General features: G+C 40.5%; 1 protein-coding gene and 1 non-coding gene across 8 annotated transcripts in view; one reads left to right on the top strand and one right to left on the bottom strand.

The window, feature by feature from the left end:
• The first annotated feature begins 624 nt into the window (after nucleotides 1–624).
• The window catches only part of CDKAL1 (CDK5 regulatory subunit associated protein 1 like 1), a 718338-nt gene continuing 695473 nt past the window's right edge, over nucleotides 625–23489 (top strand). Inside the window, exons 1-4 of one of the 7 annotated variants that reach the window (XM_032247718.1) lie at nucleotides 3546–3671; nucleotides 4441–4484; nucleotides 16153–16327; nucleotides 19100–19212. In XM_032247718.1, coding sequence (XP_032103609.1) covers nucleotides 16158–16327; nucleotides 19100–19212 — 283 coding nt within the window. In that variant the 5' untranslated portion in view covers nucleotides 3546–3671; nucleotides 4441–4484; nucleotides 16153–16157. The other 6 variants (XM_032247720.1, XM_032247721.1, XM_032247722.1 and 3 more) reach the window with 6 other exon arrangements.
• LOC116529854 lies at nucleotides 2022–2162 on the bottom strand. The gene has a single exon (XR_004259705.1). It is a non-coding gene; the product is annotated as a U4 spliceosomal RNA (small nuclear RNA).

The raw sequence follows: 23489 nt of genomic DNA, 5'->3' as shown, positions 1-23489 counted from the left end.
TCAATTTTTACTGTGAAGGCCAGCATAAAATATTGAAACAATCACTCTGAAAGTGAACAGATTTTATTCCACTTTTCCTTGATCCCTTTTTTTCTCTCCAATGTTTTTTATCTATTTGAAATTTTGCATTATTGTTGCTTTCTTCTGAAATATTCATATAGAGTTGTTAAAACAACTGAAGTGAGACTATGTAAGCTTCAGGTTTCTTCTCTGTTAAAAAAGATAACAAGGTAATAATAGTCCTCCTCATTTATAGGGTTCCTTACAGGACTATTTGTGGTTATTGGCACACATTTATAAGTGGTTTAAAAAATCTTAGCTTTATTATTATTTTATAGATTCACTTGCATTTTTAATGTTCTTGGTGTACACCAGTTGGTTTGTTTATTACCAAATATTTATAAAGCATTTATTGTTATATTGTTGGCTGAAAAAGCAATAACAAAGTAGGGTGGTGTATGTTTATGAAGCTTAAATTTAAGAAACAAAGCGTAAATATATATGGATCTATATTTGAGACAGAGTTTCACTTTTGTTGCCCAGGCTGGAGTGCAATGGTGAATCTCAGCTCACTCCCACCTCCACCTCCCACTCCCACCTCCACCTCCCGAGTTCAGGCAATTCTCCTGCCTCAGCCTCCCGAGTAGCTGGGATTACAGGCATGAGCCACCTCACCCAGCTAATTCTGTATTTTTAGTAGAGACGGGGTTTTACCATGTTGGTCAGGGTGGTCTCAAACTCCTGACCTCAGGTGATCCATCTGCCTTGGCCTCCCAAAGTGTCGGGATTGTGTGTGAGCCACCGCCCTGGCCCTCACCTGGTTGTTTTTCAAAAGCTGTACAGTTACTATAAATATATTTAAGCAATCCTCTATTGAAGAGCTGGAGAGGGTTTCCAGCCTTTTGCTATTATAAGGAATGCTTCAAAAAAGACTCTGGAACATAGGTCACTATGTGTATTTCTGTAAGATAAATTCCTAGAGGTAGCGTCGGTGACTTCAAATGATTTAGACTCAAGCTGCTTAGAGAGGTTTCACCCGTTTGTTTAGTTGCTGTAGCCAAACCTTGGCAACATCCTTTCTTCCTCTCTTCTCATACTTATCAATCACCAAGTCTTGCTGATGTTACCTCCTCAATTTCTGTTTGAATCTGCCCTTCCTTCCCATTCCTCACAGCCAGCAACTCAATTTAGGCTTTTACTATTTCTTCATGTCTGAAATATGGTCCTCAAAACCATTGTCCTGAGAGAATAATCTGCTTGGATACATTCATGCTGCCTACTACGTACGAGCAGGATTAAGTCTAACGCCTTTGAGCACACGAGGTTCACCTTGATCTAGTCCCTGTGCTTCCCCTTCTCTGGCAGACTTCTTCCATCACCAGCTTCACTCTCTCCGCTTTTATACTGTGGAATAATTCCTCATTCATGCCTCCTTGCATTTGCTCTGGTGGACTCTCCAGCCTGGAATGCCTTCATCCATTTCTCTTACTTCAGTTTGTGTTCCTGTGCATTCATCTTTCATAGTGATTGCTATTCTCTACTGAAATGAATTTCCTCAAACTAGCCTGCAATTGCAATTGGGAGTACTTTTTTTCTTTCTTTTTAGCTCTAGCGTCTATCACAGTGCTTGTGGCCACGGGGTGCATACTCAGTAAAATTTCCTTTACTGAACTCAACTAGACCTTGGGGGAAAAGGGATGGAGTCTTTCATTCATTCTTCATCCAACATATGTTTATTGAGAAGCTATAAACATAGGCACAAGGTTATGTGCTAGGTAGTGCAATTACAACCAAGAAGATAACCCAGGGCCTACTTTTGGTGTAGTGAAAGAGATGGAATTAGATGGGTGTGGTGGTGCATACCTGTGGTGCCAGCTACTTGGGAGGCTAAGGGGCATGAGAACTGCTCGAGCCCAGAAGGCAGAGGTTGCAGTGAACTGTGATCATGCCACTGCACTCCAGCCTGGGTAACAGAAGACCGTATCTCTTTTTTTCTTTTCTTTTTTCTTTTTACAATTTAGTCTCCATAGAGACTGTCAAAAATTACCAATGCTGACTATATTTCAAGTCGTCATGGAGGGGTATTGGGAAAAGTTTTCAATTAGCAATAATCGCGCCCTGGATAAACCTCATGGACTACGATACTGCCACTGAGCAGAGCTGGAAGACCATATCTAAAAAAAAAAGGTAGGGCAACATAAATACACAATTTTAATTCAGATGGGTAAAGGCAGCAGTGGATCCCAGGGCACAGTTTAGATTATTTTATGGATATGGATACACAGAGAAAAGGGTGGCTTTTGTTTGTTTTTTTAGAGACAGGGTCTCACTATGTTCCCCGGCTGTTTCTGAGCTCAAGCGAGCCTCCCGTATCAGCCTCTTGAGGGGATGGGTGGCATTTTAATTAGATGAAACTGTACTAGGAAAGCATCTGCAAAACAAGGCAATTGCCCCAAATCACTGTGAAACCCGAGTCAGGCATGAAACTCATGATTTCTGCCCCTTGTTCACGGCCTATTGCCTCCTATTGCCTTTACTTTTTAAAGTAAAGATATCCTTCTGGTAAACACATGGTCAAATACAGCGTCTTGGGTAATAAATGATAAAGTATGATAACATATGTAAAGCAAGAAGGTGACAATCAGTATCCTCCGTCAAAGTTTTTTTTTTCCTCAATAGGTGTCTGCTAAACTGCCATCTAAGCTTTCCAAAACAAACAAACAAACAAAAAACCAAAAAACCCTGAGTGGTGCTAAAAGATGTATAGTCGGGCCGGGCACGGTGGCTCAAGTCTGTAATCCCAGCACTGTGGGAGGCCGAGGCGGGTGGATCACGAGGTCAAGAGATCGAGACCATCCCGGTCAACATGGTGAAACCCCGTCTCTACTAAAAATACAAAAAATCAGCTGGGCATGGTGGCGCGTGCCTGTAATCCCAGCGACTCAGGAGGCTGAGGCAGGAGAATTGCCTGAACCCAGGAGGCGGAGGTTGCGGTGAGCCAAGATCGCGCCATTGCACTCCAGCCTGGGTAACAAGAGCGAGACTCCGTCTCAAAAAAAAAAAAAAAAAAAAAGGATGTATAGTCAGCGAAATCTACCCCAGCTGACCTTTATCTTTTCCTGTTTTTTAGTATTAAAGAAGAGACCTCTTTTCACAAATGATTGAGGCGGCTAGTACAAGGCAGTGAGAAGAGCAAGTTCTTTGGGAATCAGACAGTGTCGGATCCAACCCAGCGGGCAGCACGACTAGTAAAGTAACTTAGGGCAAGTCCTTAAACTTCCAGTGTCCTCTTTTATAAACTGGGAAGAGTAATCATAAATAAATAGTGAAATAATGTTTATGCAAAGTACTTAACACAGTGTCTGACAGATAAGAGCTCGGGAAAAATTGGCTATTAAGCGTTTATAGGAAGCCGAGGACTTGGGGTTGTTACTTTAGTTTTTGGAATCAAAGGCACCCAGCGTCAACATTCCTGAACTAAGTTAAACCAGAACTAGCACTTTCAGCAGTGATGTAATTTGACCTCTTCGAGCTACCGTCGCTGAGCATGCGTAAATAACAGTGGCGGGCCGTATGTGTCATGGCGCTCTCCATGTAAAGTCTGTGCAGCTTCCGGAGACTGGCAGCTTGATTCTCTCACTTTGGACTGGTTTTTACTTCTCGGCTTCTGGGTAAGGGTGGCGGATGGGTCCTTGTAGGGCAGAGTGTGGCCAGAGCTCCTTTTATGGTCAAGCCTTGTTTCTCCAGTTTCAGTCTTGCTCGGGCTGTTTGCTCGTTTGTTTCGTAGTTAAAAGGGAATTTGCCAGCTGGGATGGGGGAATGGGGAGGCAGATGGGGCTTCCAGGAGCGAGTTGGGTCTTCGGCCTCAGGTGCTGCTCGCCTGCTAGGAGTATTTTAGGCGTCTCGCTTTTTATTGTCAGATTTAATTTCATTGGTTCTCCCACTTTACACATTAGTGGATTTGTAGATGTTGTAAGGCTTTCGCGGTTACGTAGCTTTCCCAGAGCAGTATCTTAAGAATTTAAGCAGAAGTTATTGAGAAAAGCAGGTGTGTTGCTTTTTCACTTTTAGGTCTTCTTTACTCATAAAACCTTTTTCTGAATCTCGGGACACTTATCTTTCGGATGGAACGTGATCTGGATGTCTATTTACCTTATTGGCTTATTCCTGTTCTGTAGTAGTTGGTTACTCGCGCTATGCAGACGTGTTGTAGTGCTGGATATAGTATTTATTACTAAGTCCAGACACTGGTTCACAGTCATGGCAGATGTCAGCACACCTGTTGAAATCAGTAAGAATTAGGAGTAGTATGGAGCATCGTAGATCTTGCTGTATAAAGCAGTCTTTTATGGAGTCTGTTTCCTTTTAAGTAAAGATCCTTATAGTGGTTTTGTGAACTTCTTGGGTGCTTGCTTTTCTTAATCAACTTTTATTTTCCAGACTCATCTTTCAAGAGGACTTTAGCCTAATTGCAGATAATTAAGGTACTAATTTATCTTAAAAGCTTTTATGTTTGAGTGGTGCGCATATTTCTGCATATTAGAAAATACAGAGAGGTAGCCTAATTTCTTAGCTATTTGCCACTGTCATGTTATGGCAACACTGTGCTTTACATACCGCTAAATCAAAGAGATATTTTCATTTATTTTAGTTAATCTTTCATTTTCCTTCAGCAGCACTGATCATGTACACTTGTTTGACATGCCCTCTTTCTTTGCCTTCCATGGCACATGGAATTTTTTCCTTCTCTGGTGGCTGCTGCTTGGAATCCATTATAAGCTATTTTCCTCTATCTGTCAGTTAAATTTGGAGTTGCTCAAGTCTTGGTCCTGTACCTTCTACTACCTCTGTTCTCTTTTTCTTTCCCTCTGGGTGATGTAATCCACATGCCTGTCAACAGTTACTTATTTTCTTGATTCTAGCCATCCCAATGGGTATGAAATGATATATTATTGTAGTTTTGATTTCAGTTTCCCCGATGGCTACTGATGTTGACATCTTTTCATGTGCCTATCAGTCATTTGTGTATGTGTATTTTTTTGAGACAGGGTTTCCCTGTGTTACCCAGGATGGATTGTAGTGGCTCGATCATGGCTCACTGCAGCCTTGACTACCTGATCTCAAGTGATCCCACTTCAGGCTCCCAAGTAGCCGGGACTACAGGTGCATGCCACCATGCCCGGCTAATTTTTACTTTTTTTTTTTCTTTTTTTTGGTACAGATAGGGTCTCACTATGTTGTTCAGGCTCTGGCTTTGAACTCCTGGCCTCAAGTGATCCTCCCTCCTTGACTTCCCAGTGTTGGGATTACAGGCATGAGACACTGTACCTGGCCCATTTCTATATCTTCTTCATCTAATTTGTTTTTTCTTTTGTTGCTTGTGCTTTTTGTTTCTTAGCTAAGAAAGGAGGGCCTACTGTAACATCATAAAGATTTGTGCTTATATTTTTTTTCTAAGAGTTTCATAAGGTTAGCTCCTAGATTTAGGACTATGATCCATTTTGAGTTAATTGTTGTGTATGATGTGAAATAGGGCTCCAGATTTATTTTTCGCATGTTGCTATCCAGTTGTCTGAGCATCATTTGTTGAAAAAAACCCTATTCTTTCCCTGTTGAATTGTCTTGGCATCCTTGTTGAAAATCAGTTGACTAGGTTATGTATATTTGACATGCATTTTAGGTGGTTTTTATGAAAGTATAATTCTGGGACAGTGATTATCAAACCTTAACGCAGATCAAAATTACGCAGATCAAAATTAAAGTGCCTGTTAAATATTGCTAGGTTTGCCGGGCGCGGTGGCTCAAGCCTGTAATCCCAGCACTTTGGGAGGCCGAGGCGGGTGGATCACGAGGTCAAGAGATCGAGACCATCCTGGTCAACATGGTGAAACCCCGTCTCTACTAAAAGTACAAAAAATTAGCTGGGCATGGTGGTGTGTGCCTGTAATCCCAGCTACTCAGGAGGCTGAGGCAGGAGAATTGCCTGAACCCAGGAGGCGGAGGTTGCGGTGAGCCGAGATCGTGCCATTGCACTCCAGCCTGGGTAACAAGAGCGAAACTCCGTCTCAAAAAAAAAAAAATATATATATATTGCTAGGTTTTACCCAAAATATCTGATTCAGTATGTCTGGAGTGGGGTTCAAGAGTTTTCATTTCTGGCTGGGCATGGTGGTTCATCTCTGTAATTCCAGTACTTTGGGAGGCCAAGATGGGAGGATCAGTTGAGGCCGAGAGTTCGTGACCACCCTGGACAACAAAAGAAGACCTTGTTTCTACAAAAAAATTAAGCAAAAAAAAAAAATGTTCATTTCTAACAAGTTCCCCATGATGCCATTCCAGCTGATGTGGAAATTGTGCTGTGAAAACTGCTGGACATTGCTTTGCAACTGTGGCTGTACACATAAGAATTACTGGAAAGTTTTAAAAAGATACTGATGCCCGGGCCCCATTCCCAGAGATTCATTGGCTAGCTTGAGGCTTAGTTGGGAATTTTCAAAAGCTCTCCAGGTGAATGGAATCAGTGCTCAAGATTGAGAAGCATTATTATAGAATAATGGTTGTTAATCAGGGATGTATAGTGGAATTACCTGGACAGTTTCTGTGTTCATGTGCTTCAGCTCTCTTGGAGATTCTAATTCAGAATGGAATCTGGAGATTTGCTATGATAAAAGCCACCCTGATAACTCACGTATATAACTAACCACTGCTCTAGGATATTGCATTCTCCTTCTGTCATTTTTAGTATTTCCCATTTCACTGACTCTATTTTTATTCTGTTTATTAAATTTGATTTCCTCTACCTTTGAGAATTTTTTTTTGTGTGTGCGACTGAATGTCCCTCTTGTTGTCCAGGCTGGAGTGCAATGGCGCGATCTCGGCTCACTGAAGCCTCTACCTCTGGCATTCAAGTGATTATCCTGCCTCAGCCTCCCGAGTAGCTGGGATTACAAGCATGCACCACCATGCCTGTCCAATTTTTGTATTTTTTTTTTTTTTTTTTTTTGAGGCAGAGTCTCGCTGTGTCACCAGGCGCCAGGCTGGAGCGCAGTGGTGTGATCTCGGATCACTGCAACCTCCACCTCCCAGGTTCAAGCAATTCTCCTGCCTCAGCCTCCCCAGTAGCTGGGACTACAGGTGTGCGCCACCACACCCAACTAATTTTTGTATTTGTTAGTAGAGACAGGGTTTCACCATGGTCTCGATCTCTTGACCTTGTGATCCGCCTGCCTCGGCCTCCCAAAGTGCTGGGATTACAGGTGTGAACCACCGTACCCGGCCTGTAGTTTTAGTAGAGATGTGGTTTCTCCATTTTTGTCAGTCTGCTCTTGAACTCCTGACCTCAGGTGATCCACCCATCTTAGCCTCTCAAAGTGCTGGGATTACAAGCCTAAGCCACCGTGCAGGGCCAAAAAATTGTTAATGTTCTTTTAGCTCCATTTATCTATTACCCTGCTTTTCTTTTATTCCCAAACTTTCATTTCTATATGAATTAATTAAAAATTTCTGAAGGCTAAACAATTCCCCCATCAGTTTGTTCCAAGTAAAACCTTTAGCTTATTAATAGTGATGAGTGAGATTATTTAGTTGCTTGTGATATGCAGCCAGATTTATGCTGCATGATAAATCATGCTGCTATGCAGCATTATATTTATCTTTTTTCAGTGAATGTCTCCACATGAAATTTCTGGCTAGAAGGATATGCATATGCTTGGTATATATTGTCAGCTTGCCCACTAGAAGGGGCATACCAGTTTTACTATGCATTCAGCTGACAAGAGTTTTTGTCAGCTTTTTATCACTGAGGCAGCTGAAAAATAACTTATTGTTTCAATACTTGTTAGTGTGGTTGAGCATTCTTTTTCTCTTTGTGGCAATTTGTATTTCTTTTTTTTTTTTTTTTTTTTTTTTTTTTTTTGAGACACAGTTTCGCTCTTGTTACCCAGGCTGGAGTGCAATGGCGCGATCTCGGCTCACCGCAACCTCTGCCTCCTGGGTTCAGGCAATTCTCCTGCCTCAGCCTCCTGAGTAGCTGGGATTACAGGCACATGCCACCATGCCCAGCTAATTTTTGTATTTTTAGTAGAGACGGGGTTTCACCATGTTGACCAGGATGGTCTCGAGCTCTTGACCTCGTGATCCATCTGCCTCGGCCTCCCAAAGTGCTGGAATTACAGGCTTGAGCCACCGCACCCCGCCCAGCTATTTGTATTTCGTAAGTGAATTGCCTGTTTTTCCTTTGCCCATTGCTTTCTGGAATGTGGTTAGTTCTAAGTTTCACATTAGATTCTTGCATTGTTTGTACTTTACCAGCAAGGCAAAGCCATAGTGCAAAGAGCATGGTATTGAGAGAAGGCCTAGATTCTAACTTCTAGCTCTGTCAGTGTACAAATCCGTTTGCTTCAATGGACTCCAGTTCTGTCAAATAAGAAGCTTAGGCCGGGCACAGTGGCTCATACCTTTAATCCCAACACTTTAGAAGGCTGAGGTGGGTGGATCACGAGGTCAAGAGATTGAGACCCCACCTCTATTAAAAATATACAAAATTAGCCAGGTGTGGTGGTGCATGTCTGTAATCTTAACTACTTGGGAGACTGAGGCACGAGAATTTCTTCAACTGGGAGGCGGAGGTTTCAGTTAGCTGAGATCATGCCGCTGTACTGCAGCCTGGCGACAGAGCAAGACTTCGTCTCTAAAAAAAAAAGTGGTTAGCAACTTCTACTTCTCTAATGATATGGGATGTTCAGTAGATCCGTACACTCTTGTGTATGGGATGGCAAAATTATATAATGAAAAAATATGGCTTTTAATTAATGTTTAATTATAATCTGTCAGTAGCTACTTTGGCATTCCAAAGGCACTACCTGGTCCTAGCCTTTCCCATTTAATTATTTTATAGAATAGTGGTGACAGAAGAAATCCCAAGGGTTGGGCGTTTACTTCAACTTCCCACTCAGTGTAAGAATTTCCTCCTATGGCATAGAAAGACCAGGTAAATTCAACTTAAGCATTGTAGTCATTCATTTAATCAGTAACTGTTGTGTGTCTGCCATGTGTTAGGCATTGTTGGAGGTGTTGTAAAGACAGTACAGAAAAAGAGATGATGCTTTTGTGCTTAGGAAGCTTACACTGTGGGCTGGATGCGGTGGCTCACTTGTGTAATCCAGCACTTTGGGAGGTTTAGACGGGTGGATCACCTAAAGTTGGGAGTTCGACACCATCCTGATCAACATAGAGAAACCTCATCTGTATTAAAAATACAGAATTAGCTGGGCATGGTGGTACATGCCTGTAATCCCAGCTCAGCTACTTGGGAGGCTGAGGCAGGAGAATCGATTGTACCGGGAGATGGAGGTTGTGGTGAGCCAAGATTGTGCCATTGCACTCCAGCCTGGGCAACAAGACCAAAACTCCATCTCAAAAAAAATAAAGAAGTTTACATTTTAATGAAAGAGACGTATGTGGTTGTCAGGTAGGTAAGTGCTATGAAGAAGCATGAAACAAAAGCAGGGTTAGAAGCAGTGAACTTGTGGGATGCTTGGGCAGCGTAGTTATTTTAGACGAGGGGGTAGGAAAGGCCTCTCTGAGGAGGTGTTGTTTGAGTGAAGAAGTGGGCAGGAAGACATACTTCTCTGAGGACTGATGCTCTGCAGAGGAATAGCAAGTAGGAAGGCTCCTGAGTCAGAAACTAATTTGGCATACTCAGAATATCTATGTCTATATATTGCCCGACTGTATAGTCTACAGTGAAAGTATTGAGAACCTGCAGTGTGCTAGACACAGTTCTAAGTGCCTGGGATCAAACAGTGAATACCTCACACAAAAACCCTTACCTTCACAGAGTATGTATTCTAGTCAAAAAAATCATTAAAACGTTGGAAGCAGATGATTAAGTGCTGCAGTTTAAAAAGAGGCAGGAAAGGGGGATAGGAAGAGGGTTTGTGGTGAAGTGGGGATGTTGCTTGGAAAGTCCTCTCTTGTTAAACTTGAACGAAGTCCCTAAGGGCTTGAGCGAGTGAGCTGTTCAGGTGTCTGGAGCAAGAGCGTTCCAGGCGAGAATAAGACTGTGAAGTGATTGCATATCTAGTGGGTATGAAACAACAAAGAAGCCTGCGTGACCGACGGGAGACTGGTAGCAAGATGGCACAGATGCAGCAGGAAGCTGATTATATGTGTCACTGCAGAGCTTTGTAGTGATTTTGGCTTTTTACTCTGATACCGAATACCACTAGAAGGGCTTGATTGAGAAGCTTGAGATGAACTTAGGTTTTAAAGGGATCCCTGACTTCTGTGCTGAAAATGTTCTTGGAGAATCAAGGATAGAAGCAGGGATACTAGGGATTGCAATCATCCAGGCAAGAGTTGATGTTGGTTTGGACCAAGAGTGTAACAGTGGGCATGGTCACAAATAGATTCTGAATGTATTTTGAAGGTACGGCCAATACGATGTTGTTGATTGATTGGATTTAGGGAGAAGGAAAGAGGGGCATGTAGGATTTTTGGCCTGAGCAGGTAGGAGGTTGGGACTGCCTTTAAATGAAATGGGAGAAGTTGTGAAAGGATCTGGTGAGGTAGGGAGATGAGGAATTCCGTTTTGACTTTTTCAGTTTGAAGTAATTATTAGACAGTCAAGCAGTGGCATGGAATAGGCAGTTGGGTGTCCGAGTCTGAAGTTTGAGGGAAGAATGGGGCTGGTTATATAAGCACATTCGTAGTTGATATTTCAAGGCCATGGGACTGGATGAGGTCACCTAGGGAGTGCCTGAAACTAGAGAAGAGTTCCTGTAACAGAGCCATGGGGGCATTCTGATGGCGAGAAGTTGGAGAGATGAGAAGAGACTGGACTGGGAGAGTGTGGCATCCTGGAAATTGGTCAGGTTTCTTCTGCAGTTCTTCCGTTTTTAATAATGCACACTGCGAATCGGTAAGGAGACAGAATTTTCTAAATGTATTTTACCACAGAACCTTTTTTTTTTTTTTTTTTTTTCCAGATAGGTAATAATTAGAACCAATTTTGGAAAGACTAACCTGGCTCATTTCACCCTACCTAGATGGCTGAGTTGGCCGGGGCTCTTTTTTGCAAGAACAGAATACCCACCGCAAACTGATTCAAGCCACAGGCTCCCATCACTGGGCAGAGCAGGGCTGCCTCTGGCTTCAGGCATTTGTTGGATTCAGATGCTCAAATAATGTCAGTATCTTTATCTTTCTAGCTCTCGTTAGGCTTCATCCTTTAAGTAGGCTTCCTCCCTGTGGCGGGCAAGATGGCTCTGGGGTCCTCAAGTTGACATCCTTCTAACTTAGCCACTTCAGTGACAAAAGCAACTATCTTCTGTTAGCACTAGCATAGATGGAATCCTCACAGTGACTCTTACTGGCTGGGCTTCTCGTGACAGACCCTGAGCTGGTCCTTGTGGCCAGGAGGTTAGGTTACCCTGGCAAGCTTGGGTCATGTGTCCCATTCTGGTGTCTAGGGAAAGGGAAGTCTGTGATTGAAAGTCTCACCATGACTACGTGATATGTATGTTAACTGTAATCCAACCAGTCCCTCATTGATTGATATTTGGTTCTATTTCTCATTTTTTGTTCTTACTGACAATATAAAGATAGCTGAGATTTGAACATAAGTTTTCCGGATTTCCAGTGTATAATTTGTCATAGTTGTAATGAATACATTACACAGTAAAGGAGCCTGGCTGGCAGCCGCTCTGTTAATTGGATGATGTGAATGGAGGGAAGGGAATCCAGCAAATGAGAAGGAAAGCTCCTCAGGAAGCTTCGTGGAAAGCTGAAAGAATGTAAGATCCTTAACACTGCAACTCAGAGGAGGAGCAGTGGTCGTTCAGCATGCACATACTAAGTGGGCAGTGGAGTACCACACAGTGTGTGGGCTTCGACTCATCTGTCACGGAATCCTTGTTTAGCTTCTTTGGACAAGTGTTTCAGTTTGATCATCTTTAAAGTGAAGATGATAATACTGTCTACCTCATAAGAGTTGCCATGAATGTTGATAAGATGACCCTAAAAAGGACTTCCTTTGTGTCTGGATATAGCATTAGTAGTAAGACTATCAGTACCTATACATGGGTGTGTTCTGCCCACCCCATTTTTCTTAATTATTTTATTCTAACTTAATTACAGCCTTACCTGCAGTTGTAAAACTTAGGCAGAGATCCTTGTACATTTTACCCAGGTGTCCCATTGGTAACATCTTGAAAAACTACAGTGCAATACAGTATCACAACCTGGATATTGACATTGGTAACAGCTGGGATACAAAACGTTTCCATCACCACAAGGATCCCTCATGTTGCAATTTTATAGTCATAGCCATTCTCCTCTCACCCTCTTCTTTTTTTAATCCCTGGCAACTACTATTCTGTTCTCCATTTCCATAATTTTCTCATTTCAAGTATGTTATATAAAAGTGATCATGCAGAATATAACCTTTTGGGATTGACTTTCTTCATTCAGCATAATTCTCTGGAGAGTCATCCAGGTTGATGCATGTATCAATAGTACATTCCATTTTATTGCTGAATAGTATTAACCATTCACCTTTTGAAAAGCGTCTAGGTGGTTTCCAGATTTAGGCTGTGACAAAGAAAGCTACTGTAAACATTTAGGTACAGGTTTTTGTTGGAATACAAGTCTTTATTTTTCTTGGATAATTGCTGAGGAGTTCAATTGCTGGGTTGCATCATAGTTGTATGATTTGTTTCAGAAAGTACCAAACTGTTTACCGGAGTGGCTGTACCATTTTTCATTCCTTCCAGGACTGTATGAATGATGTAGTTTCTTTACATCCTTGCCAGTGTTCGGTGGTTTCACTGTTGTCTGTTTTATCCATTCTGAAAGGTGTATACTGATATCTCATTGTGGTTTTAGTTTCCGTTTCTGTGGTGACTAATACTGAATCTCTTTTCATGTGCTTCTGTGCCCACTGTATATTCTCTTGAAATGTCTTTTGTCTATTTTCTTTTTACATGTATATTTTGACACGAGTCCTTTGTCAGATACGTGGTTTGCAATTACTTTCTTCCACTCTGTAGTTTGACTTTTCAGCTTCTTAAAAGGGTCTTTCTTTAAAGTTTTAAATTTTAATGACATTCAGTTTTTTAATTTTTCTTTTTATGGGTTGTGCTTTTGGCGTCACACCTAAGGAACTTTTTACCTGTTCCTAAGTCCAGAAGATTTTGTCCTGTGATTTTTTTTTTCTAAAAGTTTTATAATTTTATGTTTTTTTTTTTTTTTTTTTTGACATGGAGTCTTGCCCTGTTGCCCAGGCTGGAGTGCTGTGGCGTGGTCTCGGCTCACTGCAACCTCTGCCTCCGGGGTTCAAGTGATTCTCCTGCCTCAGCCTCCCAAGTAGCTGGGACTACAGGCACCTGCCACCACACCCAGCTAATTTTTTTGTATTTTTAGTAGAGACAGGGTTTCACCATGTTGGGCAGGCTGGTCCCACACTTCTGACCTCGTGATCTACCCGCCTCAGCTTCCAAAGTGCTGGGATAACAGGAGTGAGCCACTGCACCCAACCAATTTTATGTTTTAGGTACAAAAATTAATTTTTTTTTTTTTTGAGACTGAGTCTTGCTCTGTTACCCAGGCTGGAGTGCAGTGGTACGATCTCACCTCACTGTAGCCTCCGCCTTCCAGGTTCAAGTAGTTCTCCTCCTTCAGCCTCCTGAGTAGCTGGGATTACAGGTGCGTACAACCACACCCAGTTAATTTTTGTATTTTTAGTAGAGACAGGGTTTCACCATGTTCACCAGGCTGGTCTCGAACTCCTGACCTCAAGCAATCCACCCACCTCAGCCTCCCAAAGTACTGGGATTACAGGTGTGAGCCACTGAGCCCGGCCTATGTTTTACATTTAAGTCTATGATCCATTTTGAATTAATTTTTGTATAAGATGCAAGATTTATAGGTCAGGTTCATTTTTTGCCTCTAAGTGTCCAATTGATCTAGCACGAATTGTTTAAAAGGCAATCTTTCCTCCATTTAATTGCTTTTGTGAAATATTTGTGTAGGTCTGTCTCTGGGTTTTCTGTTATGTTCTGTTGATCTGTGTTTTTATCCCTCTATCAATACCACAATCTCAATTGTAGCTATCTAGTAAGTCTTAAAATTGGGTAGACCAGTTCTTCTTACTTTACTCTTTTCTTCCCAACATTATTTTAAATATATTAGTTTCTTTACATATCCGTATACAATTTAGGACAGTCTTGTCTATACCTACAAAAAATCTTGCGGGATTTTGATAGGGATTATTTTAAGTTTGTTTATCAATTTGATCTCCGCTGACACTGCAGAACTTCATTCCTGGTCAGTTGGTGGGTCTGAATGTTAAGGATCCCTCTGTGGCCTTCTCTGATTCTACCCTAGTGGAGTGTGTTGGGGTGCTTGATTGTAGGTGGAAGTCAAAGCTCTCCACTTGGCCTTTGCGGCTTGCCTGGGGCTGGGATTACAGTTTTTTTGGTGTGTGTATGTTTGGCTAGAGTAGAATGATTATTATCTAAAAATTTCCTGTCTTCCTAGGCTTGCTTTTGTCTAGTTCTTTCACAAGAAAGCAGGCATTTATTGGGGGTTTTATCGTCAGCATCTCTTGCCATTTCTGGTTTGCTGGCATCGTTAGTTCCACGTCTGAGCTACAGGAGGCAAAAGAAAGCCCAAGGAACTCATCATCGTATTCCTTGGGTCCTGAGTTTCGTAGCCGGTCTGCCTTCTTCTCTTTACCTTTCAGGGTCTTCTTATGCTTGTTTTATATATAATGTCCAGAGTTTTGTTTGTATTTTGCTGGAGGGGCAGGGAAAAATGTGTTTATCTTCTTGCAAGCTGTGTCCACATTTTCTTCTTTTAATTATAAAAATTTTGAATATTTAGAAAAGTAGTATAGGATAATGAACATAAACCTACCTATTTTCTAGTTTTAAGAGTTGTAAATACTTTTTAGTATGTCTTAAATCTATTTTTCTTTTCTTTTTTTTTGAGATGGAGTTTCACTCTGTCACCCAGGCTGGAGTGGAGTGGTGCACTCTTGACTCACTGCAACCTCCGCCTCCTGGGTTCAAGCAATTCTCCTGCCTCAGCCTCCCAAATAGCTGAAAGTACAGGCGTCCACCACCACACCTGGTTTATTTTGTATTTTTAAAAGAGACAGGGTTTCATCAGGTTGGCCAGGCTGGTCTCAAACTCCTGACCACAAGTGATGCGCCCACCTCAGCTTCCCAAGTGCTGGGATTACAGGCATGAGCCACTGTGCCCAGCCAGTGTATATTTTCTGAGGTGCTTTTAAAGTAAATTAGAAATATAATGAAATTTCACTTTTAAATATTCAATATACATCTCTAAAAAATAAAATTTTTGAATATAAGGACAATACTTTTAGAGTGATTTATAGTAACATCATCATATTATCTAATATCCAGCTCATATTCTGATTTCCCTAGTTTTTCCCAAAATTTCTTACAGCTTGACGGACAAAGAAGGATACAATCAAGAACATGAATTGCCTTTAGTTGTTAGGCTTTTACGTTTGCTGGAATCTGAAATAGTTCCTTTCCTACTTTTTTCTACATGACATTGATTTGTTGAAGAAATAGTTCCTGTTGAACCTTGGAATGTCGCATTGTCATTAGGGTTGTGTCTGATTGTTTTCCTATGTTTCTTTTTTCTTTTTTTGAGACTGAGTCTCACTCTGTGGCCCAGGCTGGAGTGCAGTTGTGTGATCTCTGCTCACTGCAACCTCCGCCTCCTGGGTTCAAGCAATTCTCCTGCCTCAGTCTACTGAGTAGCTAGGATTACAGGGGTACACAAACACGCTCAGCTCATTTTTGTATTTTTAGTAGAGACGGGGTTTCTCCATGTTGGCCATGCTGGTCTCGAACTCCTGACCTCGTGATCCACCCACCTCGACCTCCCAAAGTATTGAGATTACAGGCGTGAGCCACCTCGCCCAGCCTGTGTTTCTTTTTTCAGTCTACCCAAGATAGTGCTTCATCCTTGTGTTTCTTTATCTCTTATTTTTTCTCTAAATTTGAAGTTAGATCTAAAGCCTTGATTAGATTCAAATTTGGTGAGAATATTTCATAAATGATGCTATGCTAAGCAGATTTTCATAAGTTTGTTTTATTTATAACTTGTTTGTGGTAGAGAATATGCCTTCTGCATCCTGTGATACGCTGCTGGAGGACATTGAAGATATCGTGTCTCAGGAAGATTCAAAACCACAAGATCGGCATTTTGTAAGAAGGGATGTTGTCCCAAAGGCACGAAAGCGAAATACCCAAAAGTATTTGCAAGAGGAAGACAGTCCACCAAGTGACAGGTAAACATTTTTCCTTGAAATTATATTCATTTTCTTTCTTTCTTCCTTCCTTGTATTTTTTTATTTTGAGATGGAATCTTGCTCTGTCGTCCAGGCTGGAGTACAGCGGTGCAGTCTTGGTTCACTGCAACCTACGCCTCCTGGGTTCAAGCGATTCTTCTGCCTCAGCCTCCTTAATAGCTGGGACTACAGGCATAAGCCACCATGCCTGGCTAATTTTGGTAATTTTAGTAGAGATGGGGTTTCACCATGTTGGCCAGGCTGGTCTTGAACTCCTGACCTCAGGTGATCCACCTGTCTTGGCCTCCCAAAGTGCTGGGATTACAGACGTGAGCCACTGTGCCCAGGTGAATTTATATTCATTTTCATTCCAGAGGAGAAGCTGACACTACTAGTCTGTGTGAAATACATAATGTCTCTTCATTAGAATCTTTGAACTTTTTTTTTATTTTTGAGACGGAGTCTTACTCTGTTGCCAGACTGGAGTGCAGTGGCGCTATCTCAGCTCACTGAAACCTCCCCACCTCCTGGGTTCAAGCAATTCTCTTGCCTCAGTCTCCGGAGTAGCTGGGATTACAGATACCCACTACTGTGCCCAGCTACTTTTTGTATTTTTCTTTCTTTCTTTTTTTTTTAATTGCATTTTAGGTTTTGGGGTACATATGAAGAACATGCAGGATTGTTGCATAGGTACACACATGGCAGTGTGATTTGCTGCCTTCCTCCCCATCACCTATATCTGGCATTTCTCCCCATGCTATCTCTTCCCAACTCCCTACCCCCTGCTGTCCCTTCCCTATTTCCCCCGACAGACCCCAGTGTGTTACTTTTTGTATTTTTAGTAGAGCTGGGGTTTCGCCATCTTGGCCAGGGTGGTCTCGATCTCTTGACCTTGTGATCTGCCTGTCTCAGCCTCCCAAAGGGCTGGGATTACAGGAGTGAGCCACTGCACCCGGCCTGAACTTTTGATAGGAAATACAAGTTGAGTATCACTTAACTGAAATACTTGAGACGAGAAGTGTTTCAGGTATCACATTTTTTTTGGATTTCGGAATATTTGCATTACATACTTACCAGTTGAGTATTCCTAATCCAGACATCCAAAATGCTCCAGGGAGCATCCTTTGAGTATCATTTTGGCACTCAAAAAGTTTCAGATTTTAGAGCATTTTGGATTTTGAATTTTTGAATTAAAGAAATATAACGTACATGTAATTTTTTTTTTATTTGAGTGATTTTAAATTTGACAAGGTAATTAGTTAAAAAGAAATGAGGTACCAAACTGGATGTTCCTAGCAGATAGCTGAGGACAACAGGAATCTCTTTGATATTACTGCAGTTGGTATGTAAGTCTGTGTTACTTCCAAATAAAATTTTTACTGGAGTTTGTGCTTCTTGTGAGACAGTAGTATTCTAGACATTTGAATTTTCTTAGCAGATTTTCAAATACTTATGGATCAGGTAAAGGCAGTAGGCACAAAGAAATTATCGCCCTGTTTACGCTATTATAGTAGATCACTGGTCTGTGAAATTTTGATACAACATAACCAGAAAGGATAATGTAATTATATAATTTTAATAAGCCTGTATTTGTTTATCTAGTAAACTGTTGAAATTTATAATCTACTTGTTTTGTTGGGAAATTAACCTTTTAAAAATCTTTGAATTTAAAATTTGCTTATATTTTACTGACTGAGGTTTATCAAATTTCCCCTAAATGTATCCCTAAGGTGATTTCTATTTACTGATAAATTATTAGAACAATCCAAGTTGAAAGTCCTTTTATTTTCTAAAAATATTACCCTTTTTTAAGAACTCTAATTTTATAGAGTACTTTTAATAATGTCTTAGGATGACAGTTTAAGATTTTGATTAATTTATTTATATCTGTAAGTTTTAGAAGCTAAAGATTGCAACTAGTATGTAGGAGTCTATAAACAGACATACTTTTCTTTATTTGCTGTTGCTGCTAGAACCACTTTTTTTTCCTATTGTTATTTTTATGTACCTTTCTAGGAATTGAACTTAGTGATAAGTTAGTAGTATGAATTTAAAATACAATTCAGGGAAAAATAGATATTTTTTATGTACAGTCTTCTTAGAATTCTATGGTTTCTTTATACTGATTTTAGACTTTTGATATAACAACAGATTTTGAGTTAAATTGGTGTGTTTAATTAATAGCTTTTGAACGGATTGTAGTGAGTTTTTTTTTTTGTGTAATATATCTTAAAATTATCGAGTGGTTTTTATTTTAAAAATTACTCAGTATTAAAAAAAAAAAAAATTACTCAGTATTGACTCATGCCTGTAATCCCAGCACTTTGGGAGGCCAAGGTGGGTGGATCATCTGAGGTCAGGAGTTCAAGACCAGCCTGGCCATCACGGTGAAAAACCATCTTTAAAAAAAAAAAAAAAATTACTCAGTAAAACTAGGCATAGTTTTGGCTCACGCCTGTAATTCCACACTTTGGGAGACTGAAGTGGGAAGATCGCTTGAGCCCAGGAGTTCAAGATCAGCTTGGGTAGCATTGTGGGACACTGTCTCTACAAAAAAATAAAAAAATTGACAGCTATCTTGGTGCATGCCTATAGTTGCAGCCACTTAGGAGGCTGAGATGGGAGGATCCCTTAGGCCTGGGAGGTTGAGTTTGCAGTGAGCTGTGGTCACAAAGCTGCACTGTAGCCTGGGCAACAGAGCGAGACCCTGGATCAAAAAAAAAAAAAAATTTCTCAATGAAACTAACATTTTTTTAATTGATTCCTTAACAGCACTATTCCAGGCATACAGAAAATTTGGATACGAACGTGGGGCTGTTCTCATAATAATTCAGATGGAGAATATATGGCTGGACAGCTAGCTGCTTATGGTTATAAAATTACAGGTAATCAGATCTATAATATATTTTATTGATTAAATTTTTCAGATTTAAGTTTTTTTTTGAGATACATATTGTAGCTTAGCAGTTAAAGGGTATTTTTAGCATTACTTAATGGTTTTAAGGTTAAACAGTGATAGCTATTACACATTGTGTAGATACCCATGGATGTCGTATTGTAAAAAAACTTTAAAAAACTTGTATTTTGAAATGAGTTTAGATGTTTAGAAAAGTAGTAAAATTAGAGAGTTCACATATGCCCTTCAGTGAGCTTCCCTTGATATTAACATCTTACACAATTGTAATACAGTTAATAAAGCAGGAAATTAATATTAGTGCATTTCTGTTATCTAAACTGTGGATTGTATTTGAATTTTACCAGTTTTCTCATTAACTTTTTCTGTCCCAAGATCTAATCAGGGATTACAGATGTGAGCCACCGCGCCCAGCCTATCTTAGTTATTTCTATCAGTACAGACTCATGGATATTTATTTTATTCTGTGGATATAGTCTAATACTATCATTGTGTGTTATGCAGCTTGTTGTTCTACCTTGGCTGTTAGGACCTTGTTCAGGCTAGAGTTCGAGACCAGCCTGGCCAACATGGTGAAACCTAGTCTCTAATAAAAGTACAAAAATTAGCCGGGCATGGTGGCGGGCACCTGTAGTCCCAGCTACTTGGGAGACTCAGGCTAGAGAATCGCATGAACCTGGGAGGTGGGTTCAAGGTTGCAGTGAGCCGAGATCGCGGCGTGATGGCTCACGCCTGTAATCCCAGCACTTTGGGAGACCAAGGCAGGTGGATCACCTGAGGTTGGGAGTTCGAGACCAGCCTGACCAACATGGAGAAACCCTGTCTTTACTTAAAATACAAAATTAGTTGGGGCATAGTGGTGCATGCCTGTCCCCAGCTACTTGGGAGACTGAGGCAGGAGAATTGCTTGAACCCGGGAGGGGGAGGTTGTGGTGAGCCAAGGTTGTGCCGTTGCACTCCGAGTGAAACTTAGTCTTAAAAAAAAAAAAGAAAAAGAAAATAGCCTTTATATATTGATTTATATTTTATTTATTTCTGAGATGGGTCTCACTATGTTGCCCAGGCTGGCCTTCACCTCTTAGGCCCAAATAATTCTTTTATCTCAGCCTCCCAAGTAGCTGGGACTATAGTCATGTGCTTGGCTAAAAAAATAGCCACACACACAAAAAGAAGAAGGCTGGATGTGGTGGTTCATGCCTGCTGTAATCCCAGCACTTTGGAGGCCGAATTGGGAGGGTCACTCGAGCCCAGGAGTTTGAGACCAGCGTTGGCAACATAGTGAGACCCTGGCCCCACAAAAATGTTTAAAACATAGCCGGCGTGTTGGTGCTTGCCTGTAGTCCCAGCTACTTGAGAGGCTGAGGTGGCAGGCTTGTTTGAGCCTGAGAGGTAGACAGGGGCTGCACTGAGCTGTGATTGCACACTGTACTTCAGCCTGGGCAACATAGCAAGATCCTATCTCAAAAAAAAAAAATGTGCCTAAGATAACTTCCTAAAACATTAAGGAAAATCAGGTGTTGACTTTTTCTATGTCATATTAGATATCTAATACATTTTAATTTAAATTTTAGTCCATTAGCAATTTGTGTTTGGTCTTATAACAGTACTTGTCTGTATAAAATAACAATCCTGGTATGTTTATACAAGAATATTATATTTTGTTTTACACACCTACTTTCGTTTCTTATTTGGGAATAGTTAAAAAGGAAAAATTAAGGAAGTAATTACTTGAATGTGAATTTATTTTTGCTAATGTAGCACAGTCTGTTACTTTTATATATTGTATTGTATATATTTGTATTAATTTTGTCAACTTGATTGTTCCCACTTCAGAAATTCATAGTTTTTAATTCCACTCTGGCTGGCCTGCAGCAGACTGTGTAAATACTTTCTTCACTAGTCTAGGTATAGGCCCAGGAAATATAAACAGAATTAGCTTCGATAAGACATTTAAGAAGGAAATCTGTACAGATCTTAAATTTAGAGATTTGATGTGAATTACTTCTGGATTACCGATGCCAGTAGCCACTTTCTATGGAATAATGAGAATTTATAAAGTTTATTATGGTTTACTAATTGATAATGTTTTTGTTGATCAAATGGAAACCTAAAATATTAAATGTGTAATTAATATAAAATGGTTATAAACTTTAGATTATGTATAATGTATATGGAGATTATTGAAAACAGTATGCAGATAAATCAAAATTACTTCTCAGTAGTCATAGATATTTTTATTATTTGGGGAAGAAAGATTATGTGGGTATGTATTTGAAATTGCTGCTTTTAAATATGCAAATTCAGGATATAATTATTCTATATTAAAACTTCATAAGGTCAGGCGTGGTGGCTCATGCCTATAATCCCAGCACTTGGAAGGTGGAGGCGGGCGGATAACCTGAGAACAGGAGTTCGAGACCGGCCTGGCCAACATGGCAAAACCCTGTCTCTACTAAAAATACAAAAATCAGCCAGATGTGGTAGCATATGCCTGTAATCCCAGCTACTTGGGAGGCTGAGGTAGGAGAATTGCTTGAACTCGGGAGGTGGAGGTCGCAGTGAGCCAAGATCGCCCCACTATGCACCAGCCTGGATGACAGAGTGAGACTGTCTCAAAAAACAAACAAACAAAAACAACATCTTCATAAAGGTTTAGTCGGAGCAGTTTGAGCCTCCATGCCCAGTTAATTTTTGTGTTTTTATTAGAGACAGGGTTTCATCATGTTGGCCAGGCTGGTCTCAAACTCCTGACCTCATGATCTGCCCGCCTTGGCCTCCCAAAGTGCTGGGATTACAAGTGTGAGCCCCTCTGCACCTGGCCAGGACCTGCTTTATTAAAAGAGCTTTTACTCAAGTTGAATGATGAATCATCTGTGTGCAAAAAAAAAAAAACAACAAAAAAAGAGCTTTTGCAACTTGTATTTTAGAAATACTTTGTGATGATGTCAAGTTGGAATGTGGTACCTTGTATTTGATTAATATCTTTTTGCAGAAACGAACACTGATTTATTTGCCCTGGGAGATAGTATTAATTGAAATTAAAATGTATAGGTTAACTAAAATGTATAGGATGTTTCCTGGTCCTGGTCATTCAGTTTGAAGTAGCTTTGAATTTTGTAACATGTCTATGGGATATATTGGATTCACGTATGGGGATGTTTTCATAAGGAATACGTCCCAGAACCATGCTAGTGATCAGTAGAATTTGAAGGATGTTAAAGCTACACTGTTTTGTTTGGGCTTATATTTAGGTTGTTGCATGTAATTCAACTGTAAGTACCCAATATTTCTTAAAAACAAAACTTTGCCTGCTTTCTTTTCTCAATTTTCTTTAAGAATCCACTATCGGCTGTGGCTTTCACCTGTAATCCCAACACTTTAGGAGGCTGAGGTGGGAGGGTCCCTTGAGCCCAGGAATTTGAGACCAGTCTGGGCCACGTAGCAAGATCTTGTCTTACAAAAAATTAAGCAATTAGCTGGGTGTGCTGGCATGTGCCTGTAGTGCCAACTACTCAGGAGGCTGAGGTGGGGATTGCTTGGGCCCAAGATAAGCCAAGATCATGCCACTATACTCTAGCCTGAGTGGCAGAGCAAGATCCTGTCTCAATCAATCAATCAATCAATAGGTAACCATGTAATTTTACATTAATATATTGAGTTTGCCTATCTGATATTAATAAAATATATTCTAATAGGGAGTACATTAATTCTGTGGAACGCTGAAAAGCAGTAGACTTCAATTTCTTAAAAATACAAGTAAATGAAAAGTAGATAGTATGTTATGCTTCTGTTAGGTGCCACAATAAATTGAGCAGGTTAATTCCCAATGAAATGAGGATTTTTGTACACATTTTTAGGCAATGGAGCTGAATTGGTTAAAAGCCTACTGTGTATTAGGCATTTCACATATGTTATTGCAAGAATCAAATGAGATAACTGGCATGAGTTTGACTGCATATCTTAAAATGAAGAGATTGAGACCAGAAAAAGGAATACTCATGTGCTAGAGCTGTCATTGAGACATTGTTTGTCCATTTGCACAGCCTTATCTCTGCATTATGTTCTCCAGTCTTTCAAAGTTGATGCTTTAAAAGAAAGGCAGTTCAAAATGGAAATTTATGAATATTAATGGCTCTTATTAGAGTAGTTCTTGGCTGCCCAGCATCTTGAAATGTTTTTTCATATATTTCAAATGTTTATATGTGTGTGTGTGTGTGTGTGTGTGTGTGTGTGTGTGTGTGTGTGTGT

Source organism: Sapajus apella, unplaced genomic scaffold (assembly GCF_009761245.1).
Source record: "Sapajus apella isolate SASKATOON/1434 unplaced genomic scaffold, GSC_monkey_1.0 scaffold63, whole genome shotgun sequence".
In the NCBI taxonomy this organism is placed as follows: domain Eukaryota; kingdom Metazoa; phylum Chordata; class Mammalia; order Primates; family Cebidae; genus Sapajus; species Sapajus apella.
The sequence above is the reverse complement of the archived record's forward strand: the minus strand, read 5'-3'. Positions and strand labels throughout refer to the sequence as shown.